A 17,268-nucleotide genomic window follows, 5' to 3' on the forward strand; every position below is an offset into this window, starting at 1 on the left:
AAAAAACAGCTCCATTTACAAAAGAAAATGAAAAAGCAAATGCAAAGGAGTAACTTTGATCAATGAGGTAGAAGACCTGTATAGTGAACACTGTAACACATTGAGGAAATAAACTGAATAGGACATAAATAATTAGTAATTATTATTAGTATTATTAGTAATTCTGTGCTCATGGATCAGAAGATTGTTTAAATGTCCATATTTCCCATAGCCATCTGTAGATTCAGTGCAAGTCCCATTCATTTCCAAATTCCAGTGGCATTTTTCAGAATTAGAACAACTCCTAAAAATTTTGGGGACCATAAAAGATACCAAATAACTAAAGCAATCTTAAGAAAAAATAAACCTGAAGGCATGACATTCCCTGATTTCAAATTATATCACAAAGCTATATTAAAACAGTTAGGGTATTGACATAAATACACATAGATCATTACAACAGAACAGAGAGCCCACAAATAAACCCCTGTATCTATGGTCAATTGATTTGTGACAAAAGAGGTAAGAATATACAATGAGGAAAGGGTAGTCTCTTCAATATATGGTGCTGGGAAAACTGGAGCACTCTCTTACACCATGCAGAAAAATCAACTTAAAATGAGTTAGAGACTTGAATGTAAGACCAGAAATCATAAAGCTCCTGGAAAACGACAGGCGGTAAGTTTCCTGACATGGATGGATGTTGGCAGTAATTATTTTGGAATCAACTTCAAAGGCCTCAGTAACAAAGCGAAAATAAACAAATGGGACTGTATCAAACTAAAAAGCTTCTGCACGGTATAGGAAACCATCGACACACCAAGAAAGCAACCTATGGAATGGGAGAAGATACTTGCAAATCATATATTGGATAAGGGCTTAATATCTAAAATCTGTAAAGAACTCATTCAAGTCAATAGCAAAAAAAACAATCTATAACAGATGGGCAGAGGATCTGAATAGACACTTTTTCAAAGACCTACAGATGACCAAGAGGCACATGAGTTAAACATAGAACTACCATACGATCCAGTAATTCCACTTCGGGCTCTTCATTCAAGGAAATGAAAGCACGGATTTGAAAAGATACCTTTTGTGTTCATTGCAGCATTATTTACAAAAGCCAAGACATGGAAGCAACGTAAGGTCCACTGATGGATGAATGAGTAAAGAAGATGTGAGAGACGTGCACACGCTGCAATATTACTAAGCCATTAAAAGAATGAAATCTTGGGGCACCTGGGTAGCTCAGTCGTTTCAGCGTCTGACTTCAGCTCAGGCCATGATCTCACAGTCCATGAGTTTAAGCCCGACGTCAGGCTCTGTGCTGACAGCTCAGAGCCTGGAACCTGCTTCGGATTCTTTGTCTCTCTCTTTCTCTGCCCCTCTCCCACTCTTTCTCTGTCTCTCAAAAATAAATAAATAAATGTTAAAAAAAAAAGGGGGGGGGGCGTTTAAAAAAAATAAGAGAATGAAATCTTTTGTGACAACAGAAGTGGAACTTGAGGGTATTATGCTAAGTGAAATAAGTCAGAAAGACAAATACCATTTGATTGCCCTGTAGTTGAAAAAACAAATGAACAAAACAATGCATAGATAACAGAAAGGGGATTGGTGGTTGCCAGAGGGGAGGAGTGTTGGGGGGCTGATTACTTGGGTAAAGGTCATCAAGAGGTACACACCTGCAGTTATAAAAACTCATGGGAATGTAATGTATGGCATGTGACTACGGGTAATAATACTGTATTGCATATTTGAAAGTGGCTGAGAGAGTAGATCTTAAAAGTGTTCATTACTAGAAAGAAAACTTACAACTATGGTGACAAACGTTGACAAGATTTTTGTGGTGATCGTTTTGCAGTGTATACAAATATCAAATCATTACATTGTACACCGGAAACTAATACAACGTTAGGTCAATTATACTTGAAGTAAAAAAATAACATACTCAAAATACACGATTTAATAAAATTAATTTTTACTGTCATTAAGAATATGAATTTGGCATTTTAAAATATCTATTAACTGTAAGTACACTGTGGGGCTACTACCCAGATTCATTCTAGAGTGCTTGCATTTTTATTCACCACTGCTGTTGTACCATCAGTACAAATATCACTACAGTGAAAAGGGCAACTGAGATCATCATCTTACAACAGTGAAAATGGTTCATGATTCGCCTGAAATGGTTTCAGGGATCCCCAGAGGTCTCTGAACCACGCTTTGAGAACCACTGACCTAGACTTGTATCCATTGAATTTGGATTGGTGGGAGAGGAGAGAGGAAGGTACAGGCAGGGAGATTATCAATCCAAGCTATTAGGCTATGCGCTTTCTCACCGATTCTGAAAGTAGTAATAGGCAAGGAGGAGAATGTGCTGATTTTCACAGAAGAGAATGGGCAACTGGGGCGTGTATCTCCTTCAATTGTAATCTCCCTTATTACAAGTAGAATTACGTTTGCTTGGCCTTAATGGACACAGATTCCACAGAATCCTATAAAAAGATGTGAATAGTCTTCACAAGTCTTTTCCTAAAAGATAACTGCCAGCTTACTGTGAATGTCCCTGCAACCGTTCTCAGAACTGACTATATATTTTGTTTTGTATTTGGATATTTTATAGAAAGTGGAATATAGAAGGGGGTATGAAAGCTATTGGGGGGTTCTTTCTAGGGGAAAGGAACATGGCTTCCAGTTTAAAGGTGTTCCCCATGTCCTGCCTCAGACCTTTTTGTGATTATTCTTTTATGACTTTCTCTGTAAAGATTTAGATATGACTGACATAGTCAATCTTTGATAGTAAGTGACCATTCGTTGCCTTTAGTTATCTGTTTACCTTGACCTAATATAGTATGTGGTTTTAAATACATTTGTAAATTGAATCATATATGAAATGCATTAAGAGAATTTTTTTTTTAAGTAAACAATTGTCCATTAACTATTACTGGACAAATAATGTACCTTGGTTGCTTAAAGCAAGATATTATTTAGTCTGGCTGCCCAGGTTTTTCATCTCTACGCCTCTTTTCAGCCTTCACCTTTGGCATCATTTCTATCTTTAATCATCTGTAAGACACTTAACCTTTTCTGTTTGACCGTTCTGTTGGACCCATGGTCTAAAACTCAACTTTCTCTGTATAATGCTGTTTTTCGTAGTGAAATGGCCTTTCATACCCATCACCCCGCCACCTATAGTTACAACACTCCTTTCCTTTAGATTGACTTTCAAATTTTCCCAGTCTCCTTTCACTTGACCTGTTTCACCTCAGCTCCCTAGCCTCCTCCACACTCTCTTCCATGTTCTGTTGAGGCCCCTCTCTGCCACATCTGCTGAACTTGTTCATCCTTGTTTATTATTGCTTCCAAAGTGTGTTCTTGCCTTTACCTTACTTTTGCCCTGGAGGCAACGCAGCGGAGTAGAAAGTACTTGGACTTTGGTGTCAGACACCTCTTACCACGTACTATACATGATCTTATGTAACTTAATTAATTTCTGATCCTTAGTTTCATCTCAGATAACAAAGTACTAATTTTTAGGATTGTTGTATTACCCTTTTACTATATATTTTTAATCTGTTAATCAAATCTCCCAGTTAAGCTCCTTAAGGTGAGTGATTGTGTGTAAACAACATTAATAACAACAGTAGTAAATAATATTTATCAATCAGTTCAGGGCCAGGCAGTATGCTAAGTGTGTTGCATATTTTACCTTTTTTAAAGCTTCACCATTGCCCTATAGGAGAAGTATTATTTTTTGCAGTTTATAGATAAGGAAACTAAAGTTCAGAAGAGTAACTTGTCTAGTTACACTGCTCATTATTGGCAAAAGGAGATTCAAATCCATCTTTTTGACTCTAGATCCTACACCATTATGGCATCATTACTTAAACTGTGCTGGGCACATAATATCTCAACAAATACATTTTGATCCTGCATGGTCACATGATTGTTTAGTCCAGAAGCCAGTAGTTTATGTCTGAGTAGCTTTGCTAAAAAGCCCATGAAACGGCAGGAGACCTGGGCGCAGTCCTTATGTTAACTCCGATTTCTTCACGATTATGTGTTTCATATAGTTTAAAGCTGATGGAACAGGATACTTGCAACCTTGAGGAGGAAGAGCGAAAAGCAAGTACCAAAATCAAGGAAATCAATGTTCAAAAAGCAAAACTTGTTACTGAATTAACAAACTTTGTAAAGGTAAGGCATTTTCTTAATTTTGGTCACTTTATTATGGCAGGTAGATAAGTACATAGATTAAAAAAACTCTTGCTAAGATTTTACCATCGACAGTTTTAACTTTGCTTGATATTTCTCATTATAGGTCAATAATTTGGTTAAAAGCACTCATTAAGCTAAATTATTTTATTCCAGATGATTCAATTAAATCCAGAGAAAGACATTTTAAAAGTCTCTTGTAAGAAATAGTTGTAAAAAGAACTCTTTGAGGTATCAGATTAGAAAAATGTTATTTTACTCCTGGTTTGTAATTTTTTAAAAAAACTATATATTTTTTTCCTTAGTTGTAAAACAAATTAAACTTTCAGGGGTTTTTGTTCCTAGATTTGTACTTCTTTGCATATACAAAAAGTTGATTTAATTCTTCAAAATACTACAGTGATCTCCGAGAAGAACAAATTAGAATCAGATTACATGGCTGCTTCGTCACAGCTCCGTCTCACAGAGGTACAATTTTTGCTTTTAGCTTTTGATTATGGGGTGCCAGCCTCAGACCAGTTTGAAAACCTGTATCATCATTTGAAATATGCATTTTGTTATATGCTCTCTAATTTACAAATTTAATGCATTCTGCTGATGAGGAAGCCCTGTGTGAAACACTGTACAATGCATCTTACGTTATTGATTGGAGGAGGTGTGGTAATGTGAGAAATGAGAGCATCTTAAGTCACTTGACAGGCAAAGTCTCCTATCTATTCCCTTAACCCATAAAAACTTCAGTCATTCTGTCACCACGTAGCCACTAGTAGCTTTTATTATGGTTTGTACATCTCATAAAGTCAACTGCAGGTGAGTTATAATCAACACTGAGAGTGGCCTTTGTGTACAGTTTTGGTGATTTAATCTTCTGTTAATATCATTCTGTGAAATGATAAATATTAAAATAGCGTGCAGAGGGTGAAATGTGATGCACTAAGGTCATGAAAATCCCCAAGAAGAACTGGCAACAAAATGATGGTGACAGTGGCATCGTCTTTTGAGTCTTCCGAATCCTTTTCCAAAAAATAGAAGAGCAACTAGGATAGCAGCCACAAGCCCATGGACAGTGTATAGAGCAAAACTAAGTTTCAGAGTATCCCTGTTGCTGGTCCACAGTACACTCTCCCACCACCCGCCCAGAGTTAGCGTCCGACTGGACAAGGTAAGGGCATGGTCTCCAGCAAGACTCAACTTCATTTTCTAGCCCCTTTCCCCGGAAGGCTCAAGAATAAGTCCGGGGGTGCCTGGGTGGCTTCGCTGGTTGAGCTTCTGACCTTAGCTCAGGGCATGATCTCACACTTCGTGGGTTTGAGCCCCATATCAGGCTCTGCTGTCAGCATGGAACCCACTTTGGGTCTTCTGTCCCCCTCTGTGTGCCCGTCCCCCACTTGCACTCTCTCTCTCAAAATAAATAAATAAACTTAAAAAAAAAAAAGGTAAGACGGTCATAGGACTCAGAACCCCAACCCTCTAACCACAGGATTTGTCCTTCTGGCATTGGCTGTCCCCATCTTGAGTCATCTCCTAAGCCTGAGTGTAGGTGTGATTGAAGGAGAAGTGTAGCTCCTCGTGAATAACAAAGACATTCCTATCACTCAGAAAATTCCTAGGGCTTTACAGTCTCCTTCCCAAGAACCAGGGAGTAAGGCCTGATTCTTTCTTACACAACACCTGCGAACTCCAGAATATCAGCAGGTAAGATTAAGTCAGCAGCAAGCTAGCGTGGTATCAGGAAGTACATGCTAAGCAGAGGGAAAGCTCAGAGAAGCCAAAAATGAGGTCACCAGCAGGTTCTCCTTTCTAAAGGAAAGAGGCCCCACTAGGTGTGGAAAGCTCTGCAGATCAGTTTGAAAACCGCTGAAGGCGACTGTCGACTCTAGGAAGGTCGATGGTGCTGTGGAGGTCCAGGCTTGGCGAACTCTCAAATTAGCCTAGACTGCTGTGCAGAAGCACGCTGCTTACTGAGAAGTAGACCTATACTTCTACTGAGTACTCAGTACTTCTACTGAGAAGTGATAGACTAGGAAGACCGCAGAATTGGTATTTATATGGTTATAAGGCAGACAGGGTAGCTAACACACAACACTAAAAGAGGGGAAGGGAGGCAATAGAAGTAAAATAGAATATACTTCCTGATTGTCCTATAGGAATCGTAAGGAAATAAAAGGATATTACTTCCAAGTGGGTACTTTGGGAGACGGAAGTAAGGGAGAATTTCAGTATTACTTACAGTGGGAACCAACAGACAGTATTCTAAAAAAGATATAAAGGACATAAGGGTATTATATAAGGTATTTGTGTAAACTTTCCTAAATACCAAAAGATAGAAAAGGGGAAGGAGATAATAAAACAGATCATGTCACTAAAGATATTTTATATATATACATATATGACATGAAAATAAATATGACATAAAAAAGAAAGGGATTCAGAAAGGTTTAAAAAGGAAGACGAAGAGCCCAAGGGATTTTTTTTAAATCACAAAGGCTCAAAAATATCTAAATTTATGAAATCATAATGATACTTAATATTGGTCACCTTTGGAGGATACTGGAGAACTAGCTCATTATTTTGAAAAATGGCAAAGAAAAAATCAAGCATTTATCCAGAACTTCCTAGGTGATTTTTTTTTTTTTTTTTTTTTGAGAGAGGGAGAGAGAGCATAAGTCAGGGAGAGAGAATCCCAAGCAGACTCCACGCACAGTTTGGAGTCCGACTCTGAGCTCAGTCCCATGACCTAAGCCAAAATCAAGAATTGGACACTCAACCTACCAAGCCACCCAGGTGCCCCTGTGTGAACTACTATCTTGGTTAAACAAGTAGAAGTGCCTCTTTACAGAAGCATTTCAGATAATAAATGCAGAAGGAATGATAGTATTAGAATATCCCCCTTGCAGCTGCTTATGAATCGGTGGCTCACATTAGCTGCTGACATCACAGAAAAATACTCAGATATTTATGTATGTGCCGACGAAAAGACATAATATGAAATTATTTTATGAAAAAATTCCACTCTGATTAGGCCTCTGGAACAGGGTGTGTTCACATCATCACGGTCAACATTTTATACTGGAAAATTCTTACTGTGGGAGCTGTGCTGTGCATTGTAGGATGTTGAAATTTAAACCCAGTATCCCTGGCCTTTACTTTCTAGATGCCAGTAGTGTACCCCTCCCCACTCCATTGTGACAACCAAATGTGTCTCCAGACATTGCCCAGATGTACCCTGGGGAACAAAATGGCTCCCATTTCAGAACCACCGCCCTAAAACTACCAGTTTAGTCTTCAGAATAATCCATTTAATACTCACATCTCAATTTAGATGATAAATTGTCATCAGAAATATTTGATCGTATTTTGATTTTATAAAAGTTACAGTTGAAGGGCACTTGGGTTACTCAGTCGGTTGAGCATCTGACTCTTGATTTCGGCTCAGGTCATGATCCCAGGGTAGTGGGGTCCAGCCCTGCTTTGGGCTCCGTGCAGAGTGTGGAGCCTGCTGGATTCTCTCTTTGTCTGTCTCGCTCTCTCCTTCTGCCTCTCCCCCTCAAAAAGTAAAAAAGTAAATGTGTATACTCAAGTTGTTCTAACTAAACATTTTCTAATAGCTGGAGTATTTGTTTTTAAGTTAAACTAAAAATTTAGTTTCTCAGTCACACGAGTCACATTTTAAATGCTTAATGGCTGCATTGGACTTGTTCCTTCTTTACTGGATAGTGCAGTATCTAAGAAAAAAAGGAAAAAGGAGATAGAGGACCTAGAAGTTAAAAAGTATTTTAAAACATTAACCAAATACAATGTGTGGACATAATTTAGATCTTGATTTGAACAAAGCAATTGCAAAATTTTTTTTTCTAGGAAAGGCATATGAAGGAAATAGAATGTTGGAATTCCTTCAAAATCTTCCAGAAAGGGGGCTGTTTAGGAAGGGAGCATGGATGACACAGTCTTGGTCACGGGTTGATAATTGTTGAAGCCGGACGATAGGTACATGAAGGTTCATTATACTGTTCTCTCTGCTTTCGTACATTGTTGAAATTTTCCACAATAAAAACCAAAAAGCCTCCATTCTTGGCCATGATGAAATAGCAGGGGCCAAATGTACCCAGTCACTTTAAACCACTAAAAGATAGGACCAAATATATGAAACAGTGATGTGCAGACACTGGATAACAGGCAGCACAGGACAGTGATTTTGGGGAGAAGGAACAGTGCGAGGTGAGCCCTGTGGCTCCCTCAGCTTACTTCAGGGAGAGCTTCCAGGCCCCAATGTAGGCAAAAGGAACCCGGCGGGAGATCTAACATAGCACTGCAGTTCTTAGATGTGGTAAGCGGGTGTCAGGAGAATATGGTGAACAACTTTCTGGCAGTAAATTTGACAATTCAGAAGAAATGGGCAAACTTTAGAAGCCATGAACTATCAAAAGTTTCTGAAGAGCAATTAGAATAGCCCTCTTTTTACTAAAGAAATTAAATTTGTACTTAAAAACCTTACCACAAAGAAAGCTCCAGGCCCAAGCACGTAACCGAAGAATTAATAGCAATTCTACCTGAAGAGGAGGGGAATACTTCTCAACACATTGTATGAGGCTAGCATTCCCCAGTATCAAAACCACACAATGGAAACTACAGACCAGTATCGCTCATGAACCTTAGATGCAAAAATTCTTTTAAAAAGGTGAGCAGATTTAGAAAGTTAGCAAATGAAATCCAACAGCATGTAAAAGAGTATTACATCCTAACCAAATGAGTTTATCCCAGAAGTATACAAAGTTGATCTCACGTTTGGAAAGTCATCAGTGTAGTTCATTATGTGGACAATACACAAAAACCAGATGATCATCTCAGTGTATACAGAGTAAATATTTGCCAACATCTAGCATCTTTTTTATGATAGAAACTTTCTGCATCTAAGAATAGACGGACATTTTATCCAGCTTATGAAGGGCATTCACCCAAAACCGTTAGCTGATACCATACCCCTTGGCGAAGGAATGGAAGGAAGCTTTCTCCTACTGATTGCGAACAAGGAAATGCTCACTACTCACCTCAGTTCCACACTGTTCTAGCCAATGCAATAAGGAAAAAACAAAAACCTATTTCAGACAGACATCATTTCTGTGGAAAATGTTAAAGAATTTACAAAAATGCTGTAAGTTCTGTTAGTGCATTTAGCAAGGTTGCGGAATACAAGTTCAATACAGAAGTTCAAAATCAGTTGTGGCTCCGTCTACTAGCAATGAACAGTTAGAAATCGAAGTTTAAAAACAACACTGTGTTTAATAGCTTCAAAAATATGAAATGCTTAGGGATACATTTATAAGACCTGTCTGTATACTGAAAAGTACAAAATTCTGCTGAAGTTAAAATAAGATGTAAGTAAGTGGAGAGAATCATTGTGTTCATGGATAATAGAATCAGGATTTGTTAAAATGTCAGTTCTCTCCCAAATCTATAGATTTAATGAAATTCCCAGCAGGGTTTTTTTTAGAAATTGACAAGCTTATTAGAACTTTGAAAAAGAACAAGTTCCATGACTCACCCTTCCTAATTTTAAGACTTCTTATAAAGAAAGCTGCAGTAATGAAGACATCATTGTATTGGGGTAAAAATAGACCCATATGGCTCAGTGGGACAGAATAGGGAATCCAGAAATAGATTCACACATATATAGTCAGTTGTTTTTTGGCAAGGCAATATCAAGGCAATTCAATGGAGAAAGAATAGTCTAACAAATAGAGCTAGAACAATAGAATAGTCATATACAAAAAATGAGCTACAACCCTTATCTCATACCACATGTAAATGGGTCATAGACTTAAGTAAGAACTAAAGCTAAAAGCTTTTTGAAGGCAAGAAAAGAAATCTTAGTGATCTTAGTTTTAGCAAAATAGAATGGAACACAAGAAGCATGAACTACATTAAGGAAAAGGAATCAGAAGTTTTACTTCAAAATGAACTTGCTTTTCAATAGATGGCTGTTAAAGGGCAGGCTACAAATGGGGAGAATATATTTGTAACACATACAACTAATTTATGACAGGATGAAGGGCTGTCACAGGGGCCATATCTAGCCTAACATCTGCTTATACACAATCCTTACAAGCTAATAGTTTTTCCATTTTTTTTAAAAGATTATATATAAGCCCTCAACACCTAAAATACTTACCTGCTGGCCCTGTGTAGAAAAAGATTGCTGACCCCTGAACTTTTATACAACTATCAATACTAAGAAGACTAACAACCTACTCAGAAAATGGGCAAAAGGTTTTAGCATGATCTCCACTAAAGAAAATAGACAGCAAATAAGCACAGGGAAAGATGCTCAGCTTTGTCAGTCACTAGAGAGTGTGAATTAAACTTATAATGAGCTACTACCACAGATGCACTAGAATGACAGACTTTAAGACGGACCATACCAAAGTGCTGGTGAGGAAGTAAAGCACCTGGAACTCACATACATACTGGTAGAGACTTAAAGAGTGTAACGACTTTGGAAAATCATTGGAGAGACTCATAAGTGCTAAACGTCTGTATGCCATATGATGCAGCCATTCCTTTCCTAGTATTTACCCAAAAGAAATGAAAGCTTGCATCCATGAAAGATGGGTACAGGAATGTGTGGCAGTATGGTAACAGCTAAAAGCTGAAAACAAATGTCCAGCAGCAGTAAGTGGTTGCAAATTATGGTCTATCCACATAAGGGGATATTACTCAGCCATTAAAAGGGATGAATTACTGAGACCCAGCATGATGGTTCTCAGTTAATGCTGAGTGTAAGAAGCCAGACCAAAAAAACTGACTCCATTTGTACGAATTCTATGGAACGTAGAATGCGCAGTAACAAATCAGTCAGCAGTTGCCTGGGCAGGGTCAGAGGGGATGGCTTACAAAGCAGGACAAGGTGTTGACTGTGATAGATGTATTTGTCATCTTGGGGGTAACAGGTTCACTGTTGTGTATGTTCATCAGAACTCATCAGGTTGTACACTTGACGTGTAGTTTGTTCACCAATTACACTTCAACTCTGAAAACACATTTAAATAAAGTATTTTTCGAATATTTTTAAGTCTGAAATTGTAAAGCTACACCAGGGTAGGAGGAGTAACATAACTTCCATATGTCCCTTATCGCTGACAGATGTAACACTGCCATATTTGTTGCGGCTTTTGAAAGCTTGTCATGTATTTGAAGTCCCCTTGTGCCCTTTGTCATCCACGCTCCTTCCTACCTTCCCAGGGTCTGCTACGCTGTGGCGGGGCCTGTAGATGATTCACTTTACGCCTGTCTCTTGGAGAACACTCGTGTTGTGCAGTAGTGAAGTGTTGTAGTGTCGTTCAGCAGCAACAGCCTGAGATGATAGGTTTTAAGAAATATAGGACCGCACAGAGAAGTGGAAACATTAAATCAGAGCAGACTTGCAGCTTCATTATTTGGAAGGCAGCTTCTTCAGACTCCACTTCCTGAAAAAGCTTATGGCTCAAAGAAATCAGAAGAAACAAGATTTTGCTAGCAGATAAGCATCTGAGAGTAGTAAGCAAGCATAAACACACCTAGCCAGAAGGAGCTAAAGGTCAGGTTTGATATGGTAGGATTGATTAGTTCACTTAGAGCCAAAGCCAGAGGCTTAAAAGATGGGAAAGTCCTTCCCTCCCTTCTTCCCCTCCCAAGCAAAACAGGGGGAGGAAGAAAGCAGGAGTAGCCATAGTCATTCTGAACATGTGGAAGGGATCCAGGAGAAAAAAGACAAAAACAAAGATAGTACCCAAATGGGGTGGGGGACGGGAGGCCATGGGTGCTGTGGGGGACTGGATATGGAACTCGCCTCATCTGTATTTATTTCATGGAGTGTGAGGGAAGTCATCTGCCCTCATGTGTTCTGTCGATAAATAATTATAGAGCCCGTGCTACGCTGAGTGAGCCTGTGAACCTGGTTGTTCAGGATGGGAAGTGGTATCATAGATGGTATCATGAAGAAGTTGACCCATCATCATGCCAGTGCTGTGTGGACAGAGTCCAGTCACACAATACAGTCTTGGATCCTTGTGCCTCAAGTTTTAATTTCGAATTAAGCATTAATGAGCTGAAGAAACCTATGGGTTTGTGTCCTGTTTACAGAAGCATCAGGAAATCACCATGGCTTGGGGGAAGCGTTCTCCCAGACTTCACCCTACTCTTGACATAGAGCTGCTCTTCCAGCCTTCGTTCTGTGTCAGGGTTTTCTGTGTTCGTAGCAGCAGCAGTGTTAATACTTTGAGCAGAGTGGACTACTCTAGGGAATAGGAAAGTCTCTTGGGAGGAGGTTTTGTTTTCAGTCCTTGAGTCAGTAATTTTTTACAAAGATGGCCCCATTATACCGTCCAGACAGATAATCTCTGGTTTGTTGCTTATCCCTTTAGATTTTGTTACCTGGAACTAGCCACTCAGTCGTCAGCGTCCTAACCCCTCGCAGACATGCCTGCACGCACACAGGTTTTTCCACACCGATCTTACTCAATGCTAGCCAACTTGAGTTTGCATTTCCTCAGCAGTATCTTGCACCATTCTGTTTCTCTTTGTAACGAGTTGATCTGAAAATTGCTTTCTCCATCTCCTTCGTAAGGTTGTTTGATTTTTTACGCTGGGTCCTCAGTAGTTGTTTGTTGCTGACTGACCGTGCTCCCTGAGCCCACATCTTGAATCATCCAAATGAGTGAGAGAATATGTGGTACGATGTGTGGCAGTGCACCTTCTCTTTCCCTTGTTCTCTTTCTTCTGCTGGCTGTCATTGACCCACAGATGCTCTTACTATTCTGTCTTGCTTTCCTCCTTCATTTGAAACAAGGAGAACTAGTGGGGTGTTTTTTCTGCTTGTCCCCTTGAACACATGGCAGGTTACACCAAGGACCCGTTAGTACCACTTCCCATTTTAGCCTCCTCATGAAAACATGTTCACAAAAGAATATTGACACAGAGTTTCAGTAGAGATTGTGTCCATGAGGGTGACTTAACCATCATGTAGTTTGAGAAGTCCTCAAACTGTTGGAAGGCAAATAGGGCAGCATGGTTCTGGACCTGTCAGACATCCCAAGGGGGGGTGAATGGTGGTGAGCCTGTTTGGTAATGACGTCTGGAGTATCGTCAGGACAAGTTTGTAAGCTGTACGTCTAAATGTGGAGGTGGACACAATGGATATACCTATTACTTGGTTGGGTTTTTAGTTGCTTTTAAACCACGCACTGGTTTTCTAACTCTACTCCATGTCTCTTGTTTGTTTACAGCCATAGGTATTAAAATACCTGTCTGACTTGTGGGAATATTGTGCTCGTTCACTTTTTAAAAATTTTTTTTAATGTTTATTTATTTTTAAGAGAGAGAGAGAGAGAGAGAGACGAAGTGTGAATAGGGGAGGGGCAGAGAGAGAGGGAGACACAGAATCTGAAGCAGGCTCCAGGCTCTGAGCTGTCAGCACAGAGCCTGACACGGGGCTTGAACTCACAAACTGTGAGATCATGACCTGAGCCGAAGTTGGACGCTCAACCGACTGAGCCACCCAGGTGTCCTCATTCACTTGAATATAGATCAAGATGCTTAAATACACTGTCTAGCACAAAGACAGTTTCCTTAAAAAATATAGATTTACATCAGAATTAGTGATAAGAATTAGAAATTGTTAAATGTATTTAGCCTCCTACTAAATTTAGAAATTCTGTTCTTTCATCTAGTATTGCCCTCTGTGGCTACCTGCTTACCTCTCCTGCAGAACGATTTCAGACTTTTTTTTTTATTTAAGGGAGATCTCTTTTGGGGCGAGGGGGGATCATTTAACAAGTCAATAGTATTATTGCCATTACTTCATTTGTTTTTACTATTTGATTGAAATAGAACTTGTATTCTTGTATATTAAGTAGTCAAGATCACTATCTTTTCTTTCCATATTTCTAAGATATGTATTCTATGTGATATGCACTAAAACTTAGTTAATGTTTAAATTTGAATCTGTTAAATTGCTATGAAATGTGATGCTTATATTTACAGTAGAGGAAAATTGAGGTAGAAATGTTTTTATTTACTAATATTCTAGTAGCAATCCATAAGACCTAGAACTCCAGTTTTTTTTCATACAGGAAATTGTTCGTTTTGACTCTTCTTTTAATAAATTGTCAAGTAGAATACTTAACTGTGTTGATTTTGTGTGCAACATCCTATTTATAGTTTACAAGAAATGCTGTGAACAATTCTGATTTGTTCCACTAGAGGGCCCTCTTAGAGAAGTTTTTCCTTGTAATATGTCCTTGGACGTGGTTCATGACCATTGAACTTTCTCAAAAAGAATTTCAGAGAAAAGCTAATGCTTATTCTTTCAGAATATATACCCACAGAGTAGTTCTTTCTGAGATGTTGGTGAGCCATAGTTGGTAAATTTGCCTTTTTCTCTCCCTAGGTCTTACACAGATGAAGTTTGTTGCCTATTAACTGTTAAAGGGTAGACTCTAAGCAAAATTATTAATAAAGCCTTTTTCACTAGTCTGACTTGATAACATTATCTTACATAATTGTATGCTCTCTTTCTTGCTGCCCCTTACTCCCCACAAAAAAAGCTCACCATGAATTCTGGTTTGGAGTGGGGGGAAAACAGGTGCTATATGTAGAGGTATGTCAAAAGCATGTATGTCCAGAAAGAACATTATTCTTTGGGAAAGATTTAATTAGGCAACTGTTGAGTGAGGTTTTGTCTTCTGAAGCCCAGAGGCCTCGATGTTCGACTCCTGTATTTCTTTGCTGTACTGTTGCGATCCTTTGTCAAGGCCCAGAGGAATACAAAGGAGTGGAAGACTCGAGGAGTGTTTGGTTTCCATCTGGCCCTTGTTTATACTGCTTCAGTGTGATCTGCCCTGAGAGCAAAGCAAGGGTGATGGGGAGTCTTTAACATTCTCTTTCTTTTCTCTCAGATATAGAGACCATAGTACCATTGATTCGTGTCAGGCTGGCTTTGTATTTTGAGTTCTGTTCAGTATGTACTCCTGAATTTATCTGCTATCCAACTTATATGCACAAAAATCACCTGAGTACCTTGTTAATAATACAAATGTCCAGGCCTCTGCCCTAGAGATCTTAATCAGGAGATCTGCCTCGTGGCTGGGCATCAATACTGTTTTAACAGTCTTCACCATCCCCCTCCCTCACCCCTCTAGTTTTTTTGTGTGGGCAGACCAAAGTTTGAGGTTTAATGGAAAGAGCAAACTAGACCGGTTTTCTTAGGAACCTGTTTGCTTGCTATAACCTTGAGCAAGTTTCTTAGTATCTCTGAGCCACATGTAAAAAAGACAATGCATTTCTCTAAGACTGTAATGATGATTGGATCAATTAACACACAGGATAGTGGTTATAACCAACTTGGCCCACAGAAGGCATTCCACTCCGCCCGCCTCGTTACCCAGAAACTTAACATTTGGCTCTTACCTACCTTACCACTCTGATATTTACAACCTTACCTCCTCTCCAGCTATGGTAGTTTTGTCATTCCCTAAGTAAGCCTCTAAGGAGGCTTTCCTTCCATCACATTTGTAATCAGCTGTCCTAGGAATGCTTTCTGCTGCTTCCTCCTTAGTCATTTCTTACTTGTCCTTGAAGACCATTCACCTGTCATAACTTCTGTGACCACTCTGCCCTTCCTGCATTCTCCCCCCCCTTCCCCCCCCCCCCCCATGCTGGCTTTGCTTTCCCCTGAGAGGCATGGTGCCATAATGAAAGGAGCAGGAGTTCTAGAAGCAGGCAAGGATGTGAATCCTGACAGCCTGCAACTAAATGTGTGCGGTTGGCCAAGATGCTTTAATTCTCTTTTTAATATGCAAAATGGGAAATAATATCATTGTACAGTATTGTGAGGAGGGAATCCTATGTGAAGCGCACAGCACATAAGCTTTCAATAAATAGTAGCTGTTTCTTTTATGATAATAATTTTGTGTAGCTTTCTCCTTATTCACCTCTCTCTGTTCAGTGCATAATAAAATACTGACATTTATATAATGGATTCCCCGTAATTATCTGGTGAAGGAATGAATGGGTCCATGAATAAATGATAAGTACATGAAAGGCACTTGGAAAACTACCAAACACTATTGAAAGGTTCTCTTTACATTTGAGTACTGAGTTTTCAGATAGGAAACCTACTGACTGTGTATTTCAAATTTTATTCGAGCATGATTATATATAGCTAAGTTAAACTGTTTCAGGAGAAAGCGAATTTAAATTTCAGAGGTCTTAAGGACTAGAGAAATGTCACATTATGTGCTGATAAATTTTAAAGTTTAAGTTCAAATTTACTCTCTAACAAAAGCTGTCAGGATTTTTGAGGTATGGTTTTTAGATGATTTATCAGTTGAAATTCCCTAATTTATTTCATATCAGGCATACCTCATTTTATTTCTTTACGTGCTACAATTCTTCAGATATTGCATAATACTTCATTATTATATTTGTTATGGTGACCTGTGGTAAGCAAGAGGCTTTGCTACTAGCTCACGTGGTGGTTACCATTTTTTTGGCAATAAAATTATTTTTTAAATAAGGTATGTACATTGTTTTTTTAGATAATGCTGTTGAACACTTACTAGACTATAGTATAGTAAATAACTTTTATATATATGACATGTTTATATGTGTATATATTATATATATATATATATATATATATATATGTTTGGTTATATAGGAAACCAAAAAATTCATTTGCCTTGCTTTATTGTGATAGTCACTTGATTGAGGTGGTCTGGAACTGAATCCACAGTGCCTCCAAGATACATGTATAATGTGGTCATTTCATAAAGTCATCCTCTAACGGTAACCTACAAATTGTCAAAAATGCTTCCTTACATTTAGCAACATTTCATTGAGCTGGATGAAAGCAGACAGAGATTACTGCAGAAATGCAAGGAGCTGATGAAGAGAGCTAGGCAAGTATGTAACCTGGGCGCAGAGCAGACGGTTCCTCAAGAATACCAGACAGTAAGTATAAAAAGTATATACGGCTACAAGTTGTATACTCAGCACGTTATTTTTAAGCTCAAAGTGTGTAGTCATTGTAATGTGCCA

General features: G+C 38.8%; 1 protein-coding gene across 1 annotated transcript in view; it reads left to right on the forward strand.

The window, feature by feature from the left end:
* Positions 1-17,268, forward strand: part of SMC5 (structural maintenance of chromosomes 5) — a 95,947-nt gene that overhangs the window by 69,943 nt on the left and 8,736 nt on the right. The window contains 3 exon segments of the mRNA XM_030293004.1: positions 4,053-4,176; positions 4,540-4,662; positions 17,056-17,181. Coding sequence (XP_030148864.1) covers positions 4,053-4,176; positions 4,540-4,662; positions 17,056-17,181 — 373 coding nt within the window.

This window comes from Lynx canadensis, chromosome D4 (genome assembly GCF_007474595.2).
Source record: "Lynx canadensis isolate LIC74 chromosome D4, mLynCan4.pri.v2, whole genome shotgun sequence".
Taxonomy (NCBI): domain Eukaryota; kingdom Metazoa; phylum Chordata; class Mammalia; order Carnivora; family Felidae; genus Lynx; species Lynx canadensis.